General features: G+C 46.2%; 1 protein-coding gene and 1 long non-coding RNA gene across 2 annotated transcripts in view; one reads left to right on the top strand and one right to left on the bottom strand.

Annotated features, from left to right (window-relative positions):
* The window catches only part of PPIL1 (peptidylprolyl isomerase like 1), a 115517-nt gene extending 112433 nt beyond the window's left edge, over positions 1-3084 (top strand). The window contains exon 4 of the mRNA XM_085609799.1: positions 728-3084. Coding sequence (XP_085465925.1) covers positions 728-735 — 8 coding nt within the window. The 3' untranslated portion in view covers positions 736-3084. The remainder of the gene's footprint in view (positions 1-727) is intronic.
* LOC146869666 (uncharacterized) overlaps positions 1-14976 on the bottom strand; it is a 42306-nt gene that overhangs the window by 1974 nt on the left and 25356 nt on the right. The gene's annotated exons all lie outside the window — the stretch shown is intronic.

Here is a 14976-nt window from a genome sequence, read left to right as displayed (position 1 = left end):
GCCTACACAGCGCGCATGCGCTGCATAGGCAAAAAGACCTTTAGCAATCGCTCCGGCTTTTCAGCCGAAAACCTGCACGCCTTCCATTGCCTTCAATGGCAACGCGTGCATGTGTGGCGATTGCCTTGCGGTAGCGAGCTTGACACCATATGTTTGTAATTAACTTACAAACACATGGTGCCCTTGGCTCGCTCCCGCAAGGGAAACGCTTGTGTGCTGTCTCACTCCCCCCACCCCTCCCACTTTTAGCGCGAGGCGCGTGCGCATTTTTTTTATGCATTAGCGTTTCCTTTTGCAGGCTTTTAGTACTCTCAGCACATTTGTAGCTTCAGTTGTATTCACTCACAAATACATGAATTGCGTCATGCCTTATGTGCGAGAAATTGTACCGTTTACAATGTGATCGGGGGAAAAAAGTGGCATTGCATGTTAATTTTCGCTCTTTTCAGGACTCTGCTTTTCTTGACCAAGAATTGTTGCTTTGTTGATTCACTGTCTTGACATTCCGGCTAAAAGGAAGACCTTTGTATTGCAGATGCTTATTTTTCTTGTGTTGACCCTGTAAATGGTATGCAATCACTAGAATGCGACAATGGACAGTGTATCTTAAAAGTGTCTCTCAATTTGCATATATACTGAAACCTGTAGGCGCGTGCAGTCTCAGAAACACTTTTGTGGTATTATCGAAGTCTATTGTGTACCTTCAACCTATCTCTTTTTGTTGTAGTGTTGTGATGGTCAGAACCACGTTTGGAGTATCGTTTATGGAGGAATCTAATGAAGACAGTTATTTTGATGATCCAGGTCGTACCCTTTCCTGAGTGCTATACAAATTCATAAAATACACACCATCAAATGAATCAACCTGCACAAATGACGCTTTGTGCCATGAATGCAGCTGAGAACCAGCACAAAGCCCCTTCCTATTATTGGTAAGCCGTTCCAAGCGGCCAACTGCAATTACCAATCTGAGGCGCTGCCCCTTCTCTCCAGGCACCAATCACAACATCCGGTGAATACCAGCCCTCCTGCCTCCGGGTGTTTGGGATTATGGAGCTCCAGGTCGGTGGAACACTCTGGGCTTAATTCAGAGGCATATAGTGCACCACAGTACAATGGAGGTGCACAAAAACCAGTTTCCATTGGGAATTCCCAATTCTGATTCACCAAATCGGTATTGGTGGAATTGTATATTTTACTTTTTCACTTACAAAGTTGGAAATTGCTCAGCAGTGGCATAGTGTCAGATTATCTAAACTAGGGTCAGCGCGGCATGCTGCAAAACTAGATCAACACTGACAACCGTATAAGTTTATGGTATTCACAGAGATTTTACAGGTAATTTCCCATTACACAAATTTGCTCTTGTCAGTAGCATGATTAACTGAATTTCCCAGGAGGGCGTAGGAGGGGGCCGTCCCAATTTTGAACGGGAGGGAGCGAGTAGTAGAGGAAATGGATTTGCCATAGGGGATATATCTTCCTCATGATGAAACAAAAATGAAGTTTACATATGTGAAAGCACATTTGAGTCACATTAACATGTGGGCAAAATACCACCTGCAGGAAGCTCATTGCAATACTCAAGAAAATGTATGACTCAAACTAACATAGATTTCCTGGGGTCCTTCTGGAAGGAGTATTCCTGTGGAAGCAGATTTTCGATCTCTGAACATGGTTCTTTGTGTTGCGTGTCAATCACTTAAAGGGACAGTCACCTTTTTCTCAAAGATAATGGGCTCAGTTACCTAATAGAAATATAGGAGTGCTGGCAGAGATTTGGATCTCTTTCCGAAAGTACTTTTACTTTTTTCTTGGAATTTGCCAACATTCTCAGGAATACACCTACCTGGTCTCTGCACCAGGCATGGATTTCCAGGCATAATACCTAGAAAGTCATATAAAAATTCTAGCAGGCTACTTTTCTCCCCATGCAGAAAACTCTTCCCCAACACCCCAGTAAATTTGGGGGTGATCTGTTGCTCTTCTTGTCCTGAAAGGGGAGTGACTTCAGTCCTTGACCGAAGTAAATCTCTGACTACTTAAGAGGTGGAAAAGAGTTGTATCAAAGTTTTGGAACACTCACAGAAATGCTTGTTTTTGGGCGTTCTCAAACTTCCAAAGCAAACCACACCTTGGAACATCCATTTCCCACCCGTGGCGCAGGATTTGCCAAACATATTGAAAGTGATTGCAGCTTCTCTCGCGCTCCAGGCTTCTGAAATCTTGAGTGATTTCATCCCTGATTAACAATTTCTGGTTGTCTACTGAGTATCTTTTTTTAACACATACAAAAACATAAATGCACCTTGCCTCAATACATCATATTCCAACGCAGTATCACCATTAACATAGTGTTCTTTCCAGACAAGTCACAAAAATCATTATCCCTGCACACCCCACCTGTGATAGCCACCCCCCGTCTCCCCCCGCCCTCCCATCCATCCCACATCACGCCCCTCCCCAGGCCGCGAGGATGGTACGACTTCAGCCTTAGTCACTCAGCTCGGACTCTGAGTCCGCCACCGGGGGTTCACAGATATTGCCTCTAAACGTGTTCCATTTCTGAATATCTTTAAAGGAATGAACACTACATGAAGCGCTCTGCGCATTCATTTCTTTTCACCATTATAAGAAGTTGTTTATAGCTATAAAATAGAACAAAACGCCCCCATCGTACATTATTAGTAGGATTCACGGTTTTAAGGAATTTACTCTTTAAACTTTTCCGTCTGCATTTATCCATATTTATTGTTAAATATTTTACGTGCATTTATCAATAGTTATTTTATGTTTTCTGAAAAAGTGAAGCTGCAGTTAGTATATTTCCACTTCTATTTAACTCATGATGACACCTTTGCCCGAGGATACCCTTTGGGCTTTAGTGTTATAAGAAACCATACACTGTGCATCACTGGTATACAAAACTGAGCATTGTTGTGTAAACATATGTATGTCTGCAGCTGTGTAAAGCTTCACTAGAAAACCTTTTTAAGTCCCTTCTCTGACAGTGGACACAGCCTTTGGTCTCGCAGTGATGACTTACCGCATTCAAAATAACCCCAAAAGAAGGCTCATTTTCAATTTTTTTCCACTATTTAAAAATAAATACATACAGAGAAACAGGTGGTGTTCTGACTGTATCTGTAAAAACGAATCAACAAAAACAGTAACCGGGTGCATTAATAATAAGTACTTCCTAAATCACTAAGGAGTTTCATAACCTGGTAGAGGGAGGAAGACTAAGTTCCAGTTTCTAAATTTAATTGAATGTTTTATTTTATTTTGGGGTTTTGTAAAGGGCTTTTAATGGCCTCAGATTGTCTAAAACCAGGAAGCTCATAGAGACTTATTCTTTACTACAATAGTCACATGAACACTCTTCGCCCAAAGCCTTGCAAGATCTCTAGCCTTTTGTTTCTCCTGCTGAAATAGGTTCTATATAGAATACATTTAAAAGGTTTAGTGTAAAAAGAATCTCATAAAATTGCAGTTTCTAAATTACTGTACACAAATTCAAAACATGTTTACGTAAGTCCCTATGGAAACTGACTTTGTGGTTTACAATTAGGGCTCCAGGTTTTATATTTCTGATTTACCTCTCTGTCTACCTCTCTCTCTCTACCTCTCTACCTACCTCTCTACCTCTCTCTCTACCTCTGTCTCTCTACCTCTCTCCCTCTCTCTCTACCTCTCTCTCTCTACGTCTCTCTCTCTACCTCTCTCTCTCTCTACCGCTCTCTACCTTTCTCTCTCTACCTCTCTTTACCTCTCTTTACCTCTCTCTACCTCTCTAACTCTCTCTCTACCTCTCTACCTCTCTGTCTCTCTACCTCTCTCTCTCTACCTCTCTCTACCTCTCTCTCTACCTCTCTATACACCTCTATCTCTACACCTCTATCTCTACACCTCTCTACCCACCTCTCTCTACCCACCTCTCTCTTTCTCTACACACCTCTCTCTCTCTACACACCTCTCTCTCTCTCTCTACACACCTCTCTCTCTCTCTACACCCCTCTCTCTCTCTCTCTCTACACACCCCTCTCCCTCTCTCTCTCTCTCTCTCTCTACACACCTCTCTCTCTCTCTCTACACACTCCTCTCTCTCTACCTCTAAGTGGCAGCCGGAGCCTGATAGCACTGCTTGTCATTTAAAAAAAAAAAAAAAGCATTGGCATAGCCAATAGGTCTCGCCTTTGGGGCCTTATAAGTGTTTAACCATGCAACAATTGATGTTGTTGCACCAAGGATATTGTGCTGCATAACTAAATACTTATAAAGTCCCAAAAGCGAGACCTATTGGCTATGCCAATGCTTGTTTTCTTTCTTGTGTAACTTTGTTCCTTCTTGCGCTTCTAGAGATCTTTTTCTGTGAAATTGCCATCCTTTTTCATGAAGTGCGCCTCATGATGGAGGAAGACATCTGCCTCAGACCTATACAGAGTGTGTGGTATGTTTGCCTACTTCTCATTTTGTGAAGGTGTGTAGGATTTGCAAAAAAAGGTCCAAAAGAACCCTTAAGGATAGAAAAGGGATAAGCCTGAGAGGTATGCTGAAGCACTGAGTGCTCAGGTGAAAAATAGATGAAAAGCGCTCTCCAGAGAAAACGCCACTTTCACTTAGCGTACTCCAGAGACAAAAGGTGAGAGGAGACATCACTATCATGCTTACTGCTGACGGAACTGTTTGCTAGCAAAGACTATGGAGTCGTCATAGAGACCAATGGCACCCATTGACTTGCCATTAAAGGGCTCGACTTCAATAGCTCAACAAAATCATTGGCACTAGTCGAAACGATTAATGTTGAGACACCCAATGGACTGGGCATCAACATCGAAGCACTCCAAACAACCAATGGCATCCTGCTTGCTGTTGGTACAGTCCATATGTTAGACTTCACTGCCGTGGTCCTCGATGGTGCCACCACCACCAAGGTTTATCCCAACATGGCCTTCATCAATGTTGAAGGATTCAACATCAACATTTTCATCTACTCATAAAAAAGAAACTGATGTGATTTCCTGCTATGGAGTCGCCTATACAATCTTTAGGACCTCTAAGTGTGCAACTCCGGCTGAGGATCCTCAGCAGAACCTCTAGAGCCTCTACCTCGTTCTCATATGGGGTCATGCCATACATCCATGTTGCCTACTAGAAAGATGCCAGCATCGCATAGACAACCTTCAGGATGACACGGCTCCCCTCAGGATCATTATTCTCTTAGAGGGAGACAATCGCCCCACATATACCCACGAGGCGGAGAAGACATACATCACTATCTTCATCTCCATCACGTTGGTTGCACAGTAAAAACTCATCCTCTTACACTCCTATATCGCCTGCGGTATCTCGGGCAATACTATCGCCAGCAGACAATATTACAACATTTCCCAACGTATTTGTAATAAAGGTGACCAAACTGAACGTTCGGTTTGAGACGTCACAGATGGCGATGTCGGTTATAATGGGGATACTACAATCAAGAGCTTTAGCAAGACCTCTCTTTCTCTTTGGTTTGAAGCTTCTTGGAACTGATAGAAGTAAAATTATTAACAGTAAAAACAGTGTTTGACGTCACAGTCAGGGGGATCATTGCCTCAGCCATAGCTTGAGACTGTCTCTGGGACCGGTGGAGGCGGTTGAAGACCTCCACAAGTAGTGGAGTTATGAATGCTGCTGTGTAGTCACTGGGGCCCTGAGCCTTGCCCACCTTCAGATTTTTAAATACTGAAAGTACTTTGGCCAATGAGTTAGGCTCATCCAATTGTTCTGCCTCTGATTTGGGCAAGGATGCTGATCGTGAAAAAGGCATTTATTTCTGTTGCGTCAGTTGGAGAAGCTGCATAAAGCTGCTCTTAGTAGGCCCACCTGTTTAACCTCTTCACCAACGTATTGTGTGGGACCATACCTGGATCATAGTCTATGGTGGTCTTTTTATTTTTTTTGAACAGGTGAGTCTCTACTAAAAGACCTTTATCTGCTCCCAATCGTGTGTGTTCCCCCAGGATAACTATTCTTTTTGTGAGGATGCTCAGACCTCTGACATTATATGTCACTAATAACAGTAGAGGGGTCCTATCCATCACACATGCTAGTGCTACAGCCATTTGGAGGAGCGGTGGGCGACACTGGGCCTGTGCCTGTTTTGATGTACATGAGAATGGCAATGGTGTCAGTTCATCGTTCACCAAAAAAACAAACCAGAACTAAGGGTTTGTAACGAAATAAGTGTAATTTCGAGTTGACTCAACTTGGTATCTTACGGTAGACAATGGGATGTGTTGGGAAGTACAGGCTTCCAGGAACTACACTTCCCACCTTCACCCCTCACCTCCTACCCACAAGTACATATGGGTCAATAGATAAGGGGTGTATTAGCCCTGTGAACTTTCATTAGCTGAGCCCTGGCCAGGCCCTTCCCCCTATCCCCATAATCGTGACGCTCCCCCGGGGTGGTGCTGCAGGGAGCATCCAAACAATATTATAGAATAGTTGTGTCAAAGAAATGGACGGAGCGCTGAAACTTTTCGGACACTGACCCCCAGTCACAGATCTGGTTTGAATCCATCATCGTTCTTTAGCTCACTTTGCCACCCCAGTTCAGACACAGCCATATGCAAATCAGTCGGGGAACAACCTTTACAACGCAACTTTTACAACGCACTACACTTACAACGCATTTTTTACAACGCAAAATCCATTACAACGCATTGCATCACAACGCATGACACTACAACGCATTTTTAAAAACTACCTTTACAACGCATTCCATTACAACGCATACTACCTTTACAACGCATACCATTACAACGCATAATATTACACTACACTATCCAACACTTACCCTACTGTTGCACCCCCTGGAGTTAGAATAGTAATTTTTACCCCTATACTATCCAACACTTACCCTACTGTTGCACCCCCTGGAGTTAGAATAGTAATTTTTACCCCTATACTATCCAACACTTACCCTACTGTTGCACCCCCAGGAGTTAGAATAGTAATTTTTACCCCTATACTATCCAACACTTACCCTACTGTTGCACCCCCTGGAGTTAGAATAGTAATTTTTACCCCTATACTATCCAACACTTACCCTACTGTTGCACCCCCTGGAGTTAGAATAGTAATTTTTACCCCTATACTATCCAACACTTACCCTACTGTTGCACCCCCTGGAGTTAGAATAGTAATTTTTACCCCTATACTATCCAACACTTACCCTACTGTTGCACCCCCTGGAGTTAGAATAGTAATTTTTACCCCTATACTATCCAACACTTACCCTACTGTTGCACCCCCTGGAGTTAGAATAGTAATTTTTACCCCTATACTATCCAACACTTACCCTACTGTTGCACCCCCTGGAGTTAGAATAGTAATTTTTACCCCTATACTATCCAACACTTACCCTACTGTTGCACCCCCTGGAATTAGAATAGCAATTTTTACCCCTATACTATCCAACACTTACCCTACTGTTGCACCCCCTGGGGTTAGAATAGTAATTTTTACCCCTATACTATCCAACACTTACCCTACTGTTGCACCCCCTGGAGTTAGAATAGTAATTTTTACCCATATACTATCCAACACTTATTAAGTAATTTTTACCCCTATACTATCTAATACTTACCTTAAATGCAATTTAATATTATGCGTTGTAATGGTATGCGTTGTAAAGGTAGTATGCGTTGTAATGGAATGCGTTGTAAAGGTAGTTTTTAAAAATGCGTTGTAGTGTCATGCGTTGTAATGCAATGCGTTGTAATGGATTTTGCGTTGTAAAAAATGCGTTGTAAGTGCATGCGTTGTAAAAGTGTGCGTTGTAACGACATACATCCAAATCAGTCTTGACTGTGTGCCTCATGGGAACAGTCCAGCCTGAACTGCCAAGCCATGTCTTCCCTGGACCGGAAACAAGCATTCTGGGACCGGATTCATGCTAACAGCCATCATCAGCCAGGCTAGCTTGAATCCAGTGGTAGAGTGAGCAAGGGACCCACGTCTGGGCATACCCTGCCAACAAGTTTCAGAGCTCTGTCCATCATTTCCTTGTGTTTGCAATAAGATGAGACCACCCTCTCAAACTCTGGCCACTATGGTTTCCTTTTCCTCATAGAAGTGAACTCTGGTCATGATGTTAGGAGTGAGACGCAAACACAATAAGATGATGGATGGAGCGCTGAAACCTTTCAGACACCCACAGTCACTATTACATCTGGGTTAAATCCATCATCATTATTTAGCTCACTTCGCCACCCCCGGTTCAGACCTATCCGTATGCAAATCAGTCTTGACCCTGCTCCTCATGGGAACAGTCCAGACTGAGCTGCCAAGTCAGGTCTTCCCTGGACAGGAAACAAGCATCCTGGGACCAGTCTTGGGGTAACACCCCTCATCAGCCAGGGTAGCTTGAATACAGTGGCTTTGGAAATTGTTTGTGTTATGTTTAGTTTGATTGGAGTTTGCTCTGTTCTTTCCAGTATTGTTTCAAACCGGTTCTAGAGATATGCTGAGAGGTCACCACTCTGGATCTCTGTTGATGGTATGCAAATGTTCCATCTTGATCGATTCTCGCAGCTCTTGCACTTCTGTAGAATGATATGCTGTTCCTTGAGTGTGAGAAAGTGGCTCTGTATATACTGTTCCTTAATAGGTACAGAGTCCACAGTCCCCCAGGGTTTAACAGAGGTTAAAGTTAGATATAACCTTACTCTCTAAAGTGGTAGCTTGGTCGAGCAGTAAGGCAGTATCAGAGGACAGTGTAAAGCATTTGTTGTACACACTCAGTCAGCAAATGGTCTCACACACTCAATAACTGAACTCTAGGCCAATGGTTTATATATAAAAAATATATGCTTGTTTTATTTTAGAACCAACACTTGGATTTAAAATATACTTTCTCAGCATGAGATGTTTCATATAAACACTTTTGCAATATGCAATAGACTTTTGTAAACAGTTACAAGTGGTTGCAGTAGGCAACTCTATTTTTAAACACAACAATGCATTGAGCTCAATGGTAAATTCAAATTATTTGCAACAGATTACTTTTTAGATTACTTTTGGAATTCTAGGACTGGATCCTAGATTCAGTCCTGGGTCAGTACTCAGAATCAAGTGATGAAAGTCGACTTAATTACTGTAATGATTTTTAAACAATATTTAGCTATTTTAAAAGTTGACACTTAGAAAACAGTCAATGATTCCCTATGGAAGAAAATTCAGGTTACAGGTACAGTATGTTCTCATTACTGTTGGAATCCAGTACTGGGTGCCTAGACTCAGTACTGGGACCTTTATCCAAAACAGGTAAGGAATTACGTTTTCAGATATTATACGATGTTTGAAGAATATTTAAAGATTGCAGAAATTGACACTTAGAAGAAATTTCACAGAAAAACAGTCAATGGTTTCCTATGGAAGAAAATTGAGTTAAGGGTAAGTACAGTTGTAAGTATTTTTCAGAGTCAGTGCTGGGCACCAAGATCCAGCACTGGGAGCTCACCTAAGAGCAGGTGAGTAATTTCGTTTTCGTTACTCGGCTGATTTTTGGTGAATATTTTAAGTTTTGAAAAGTCCACACTTAGAAGAAATTTCAGGAAAAAGCCAGTCAATGTTACCCTATGAGGAAAATTGAGTTTGCGGTTTAAGGGTAAGTACTCGACTGGCAGAGTTGAGGTTCTGGGCAAAGACTCAGGGGTTCCTCAGGGTCAGGTAGGTACAGTTGGTTCACCCTCAGCGGCTCTAGGGCGGCCGGGTGCAGAGAGAGTTAGGCCCAATGTTATCCTAAAAGGGATAGGGGGGCCATTGTTGGTGGCTGCTGACTGGCAAGCCACGCGGCTGTGGGAGCTGGGCTTCTGATCACTTACTCAGGACAAGTGGGGAAGTAGGTAGGTTTAGAGTTTTCACTGCCAGGGCCACTCGGGCGGCTGGGTGCAGAGTGCTTTTGAGCCTTCGGGCGCTCAAGTGATTTCAATGGGAAATCTCCGGTTTAGAAAAAGACTGCAAGCTCGGGGACGAGGACTCTTCAGGTGCCACCACCACTTCGAGAGGTAAGTTGGGTAGTTGGAGGATAGGTAGGTACCCCGGGGTTGGGCACAGGGGGCTGTGGGGCGCCGCGTGCAGGGGTGCCTTTTGGTATGGGGAAATCTTACCCTCTGTTGATCGCGGTTGGGGGGCACCTTGTTCTGAGGCTGCAGGCTTCTTCAGGAGGGTCGAGGGAGGTCCTTGGGTGCCGGACTCGGGGTCACAGTCACCGTGGCGTCGTCCTCAGGGTCTTTGTTCACTCCGGCACTGGCCAGGCTTGGCTGGTGCAGAGTGTGCTGGGTTCGCGGTTCCGGGCTGCTGCCAGGGATTAGAGATAGGTTTTGAGTAGAGCCTCTACTCATGGGAGTCCCAGGGGCTTAGAGCCAAAAGGTAGCCAGGTCCTCTGGGGTTGGTGAGGTTGCTGGCCACAAGAGATGCCGGGTTGGAGCAGGAGCAGGTTCGAGGGTCGACAGGCCGGTAGGGCTGGGGCCAAAGCAGTTGGTGTCTTCCTCTTTTCAGCAGCTGCAGGGCAGGTCTTCTTTCTTCTTGCTCTTTGTAGTTGTGAATCTAGAATCTGGGGAAGGAAGGTTCAGGGTGCCCTAAATACTAGATTTAGGGGCGTTACAGGTAGGTCACTGCCCTGGGGTGGGTACACCCCCTATCCTGCCTCTCTCCTGGAGGAGGGGGGCAGTAGCCTAGTCCTGATACGGTAGGGCTCCCCATCTTCAAGATGGCGAGAGCCCGGAGATGTGCTTCACCTCGCCTCCCCCACCTGAGGGGTGGGGTTGGCAGGCTGGCACATCCCCTGTCCTTAGTAGGGGTTTCCGGTCAGAGCTTCCCGCCAGAGTGGGGGGTTGCAGGGGCCTGGGGAAGCTCACAGAGCGGCATGCCTTTGAAGCATCCCCCTGCCCACCCTGGGGGAGGAGATTTAGCACCTCGCCCAGGATGTGCATTGTTGCAGGCCCAGGAGAGCAGGGGCTCTCCTACCCCAGGGGTCCAGCAACATGTCTGCTGGGTGGCAGCCTAGGCAGCCTCAGAGCAGACGTGGATTGTAGGTTAGGTTTAAGGGGGCACCTCTAAGATGCCCTCTGGGGTGCTTGGTACATTAAATCCCACACTGGCATCAGTGTGGGTTTAATGTTCTGAGAAGTTTGATACCAAACTTCTCAGTCTTTAGTGTTGCCATTATGGTGCTGTGGAGCTCGTGTTCGACGAGCTCTCAGCACCATGTACTCTTAAATGGCAGCACTGCACTTACAGTGATCAGGAATGGACCTGGGCACTGTAGGGGCACAGGGCTCCTGCTCCTGTGCCCACACCATTGGCATAAGGCACCCAGCTAGAGGGGTGACTGATGTATGCCATGGCAGTGTAGGTGATGGGCATGGCACACAGGGATGTGTGCCATGTCGACTTTGTTTTTGTCTTGCACCCAAACACTCAGCCTGCAAAGGCAGTGTGTGTAAGGGTACAGGGCCTCTAAGGGTGGCACAAGGAGTGCTGCAGCCCTTAGTGGCCTTCCCTGGTCACAAAGCCCTGGGTACCTAGGGTACCATTTACCAGGGGCTGACATGTGGCCAGGGTTTGCCAATTTGGGTTTGGTTTGTTTTAGGGAAGGAACATAGGCCCTGGGCACCTGATTGGCAGTAGTCCAGGGCACGCTCAGTCAAAGTACATTCAGCAATTCAGCAAAAAGTGGGGGCATACCATGCAAGAAAGATGGCACTTTCTCACATAACCCCCCCCCAAACGAAAGGTGATGAGACTAACCTTGCCCTATGGAGTCTTCATTGTCTAAGTGGAAGAACCTGGAAAGTCCATCTGCATTGGCATGGGCAGTCCCTAGTCTGTGTTCCACTTCAAAGTCCATTCCCTGTAGGGAGATTGACCACCTTAGTAGTTTTGGATTTTACCCTTTCATCTGCATTAGCCATCTGAGAGGTCTGTGGTCAGTTTGAACCAGGAAGTGAGTACCAAACAGGTATGGCCTCAACTTCTTCAGGGACCAAACCACAGCAAAGGCCTCCCTCTCAATGGCACTCCAACGCTGCTCTCTGGGGAGTAGCCTCCTGCTTATAAAAGCAACAGGTTGGTCTTGGCCTTCATCATTGGTCTGGGATAGGACCGCTCCTATCCCTAGCTCAGAAGCATCAGTCTGCACTATGAACTGCTTGGCATAATCTGGAGCTTTTAGAATTGGTGCTGAGCACATTGCTTCTTTTAGGGTGTAAAAAGCCTTTTGGCAACTAACTGTCCACTTCACCTTCTTGGGCATCTTCTTGGAGGTGAGGTCTGTGAGGGGGGTCACAATGGACCCATACCCCTTCACAAACCTCCTGTAGTATCTAGTCAAGCCAAGGAATGCCCTGACTTGTGTCTGGGTTGTTGGAGCTATCCAGTCCATGATGGCCTGGATCTTGGGTTGTAAGGGCTGTACCTGGCCTCCACCTACAAGGTGGCCCAAGTACACCACAGTGCCCTGCCCTATCTGGCATTTGGATGCCTTGATAGTGAGACCTGCATTGTGCAGAGCCTCTAAAACTTTTCCAAGGTGGATCAGGTGATCCTGCCAGGTGGAGCTAAAGACAGCAATATCATCAAGATAAGCTGCACTAAAGGACTCCAACCCAGCCAGGACATGGTTCACCACCCTCTGGAAAGTGGCAGGGGCATTCTTTAACCCAAAGGGCATCACAGTAAACTGGTAATGCCCATCAGGGGTGGAGAATACTGTCTTATCTTTTGCTCCTGGGGCCATGCCAATCTGCCAGTACCCTGCAGTTAAATCAAAGGTACTGAGGAATTGGGCAGCCCCTAATTTATCTATCAGCTCATCTGCTCTTGGGATAGGGTGAGCATCTGTCTTAGTGACAGAGTTGAGCCCTCTATAGTCCACACAGAACCTCATCTCTCTCTTTTCACCTTGTTGATGAGGTTTGGGGACTAGAACCACTGGGCTGGCCCAGGGGATCTCAGAGGGTTCAATGACCCCTAACTCCAGCATCTTGCTGACCTCAGCTTTGATGCTCTCCTTGACTTGGTCTGACTGTCAATAGATTTTGTTTTTGACAGGTGCACTGTCACCAGTGTCCACATCATGGGTACACCAGTTTGTCAGACCAGGGGTCAGGGAAAAGAGGCTAGCATACTGCTGCAAGACCTGCTTGCAGTCAGTCTGCTGTTGGGCAGAGAGGGTGTCTGAGAAGATCACACCATCTACTGATCCATCTTTTGGGCTGTAGGAGAGGAGGTCAGGGAGAGGTTCACTTTCTGCTTCCTGCTCATCAGTCACCATCAGCATGGTGATGTCAGCCCTGTCATTGTAGAGCTTGAGGCGGTTCACATGGATGACCCTCTTGGGTGTCCTGCTAGTGCCCAGGTCAACTAGATAGGTAACCTCACTCTTTCTTTCTAGGATAGGGTAAGGGCCACTCCATTTATCTTGGAGAGCCCTTGGTGCCACTGGCTACAAAACCCACACCTGTTGCCCAGGTTGAAATTCAACCAGTGCAGCCTTTTGGTCATACCAGTGCTTCTGGAGCTCCTGGCTGGCCTCAAGGTTCTTGGATGCTTTTTACATGTACTCAGCCATTCTGGACCTTAGGCCAAGCACATAGTCCACTATGTATTGTTTGGGCTCTTGAAGAGGCCTCTCCCAGCCCTCTTTTACTTGACAAAGTGGTCCCCTTACTGTATGACCAAACAGAAGTTCAAAGGGTGAGAAACCTACTCTCTTCTGTGGTACCTCCCTGTAAGCGAAAGGCAGGCATGGTAACAGGACATCCCATCTCTTTTTGAGTTTTTCAGGGAGGCCCATGATCATTCTCAATGTCTTGTTGAATCTCTCAACAAGGCCATTGGTTTGTGGGTGGTAGGGGGTAGTAAACTTATACTGCACCCCACACTCCTTCCACATGTGTGTTAGGTAAGCAGACATGAAGTTGGAACCTCTGTCTGAAACCACCTCCTTAGGAAACCCCACTCTGGTGAAGACACCCAGAAGGGCCTTGGCTACTGCAGGAGCTGTAGTAGTCCTAAGTGGAATTGCTTCAGGGTACCTAGTGGCATGATCCACTACCACTAGAATACATTTGTTCCCTGAGGCTGTGGGAGGTTCAAGTTCACCCACAATGTCCACTCCTACCCTTTCAAAGGGGACCCCCACCACTGGTAGTGGGATGAGGGGGGCCTTTGGGTGGCCACATGTCTTGCCACTGGCTTGACAGGTAACACAGGAGCTGACAAACTCCTTCACCTTTTGGTGCATCTGGGGCCAGTAAAAGTGACTCACTAGCGTTTCCCAAGTTTTGGATTGCCCCAGATGTCCAGCTAGGGGGATGTCATGAGCCAAAGATAGGAGGAACTCCCTGTACTTCTGTGGCACTACCACCCTCCCGTTGGCTCCAGGAGTGGGGTTTCTTGCCTCAGCATACAGTAATCCCTCTTCCCAATAAGCTCTGTGAGTACCACTGACATCTCCCCTTGCTTCTGAAACAGCTTGCTGCCTCAGGCTTTCAAGAGTGGGACAGTCTCGCTGACCCTGGCACAGCTCTTCCCTAGAGGGTCCCCCTGGGCCCAAGAGTTCAACCTGGTAAGGGTCAAGCTCCATGGACTCAGTTCCCTCAGGGGTATCCAAATCCTCTCCCTGTGGAGAGGGGTCCTGAATGTTTTGCTGTGTAGAAGCTGGTTCCCCAGTCTTCTTTCCTTTTCTCTTGGTTGGCTGGGCCATTATTTTAGGCTCCAGACCTACTTTTTCACCCTTCCTCTTGCTCTGTGCTCTGGTTTGCACACACACCAATTCAGGGATGCCCAGCATGCCTGCATGGGCCGTTAGCTCAACCTCAGCCCAGGCTGAGGTTTCCAGATCATTTCCAAGCAGACAGGCAGCTGGCAACTTTGGAGAGACCACTACCTCTTTCAGGCCAGTAACCCCCCCCCCCCAGC

The sequence above is a fragment of the Triturus cristatus genome, chromosome 1_1 (genome assembly GCF_964204655.1).
Source record: "Triturus cristatus chromosome 1_1, aTriCri1.1, whole genome shotgun sequence".
NCBI lineage: Eukaryota > Metazoa > Chordata > Amphibia > Caudata > Salamandridae > Triturus > Triturus cristatus.
Note: the sequence above shows the minus strand (reverse complement) of the source record. Positions and strands in the feature narration are given on the sequence as shown.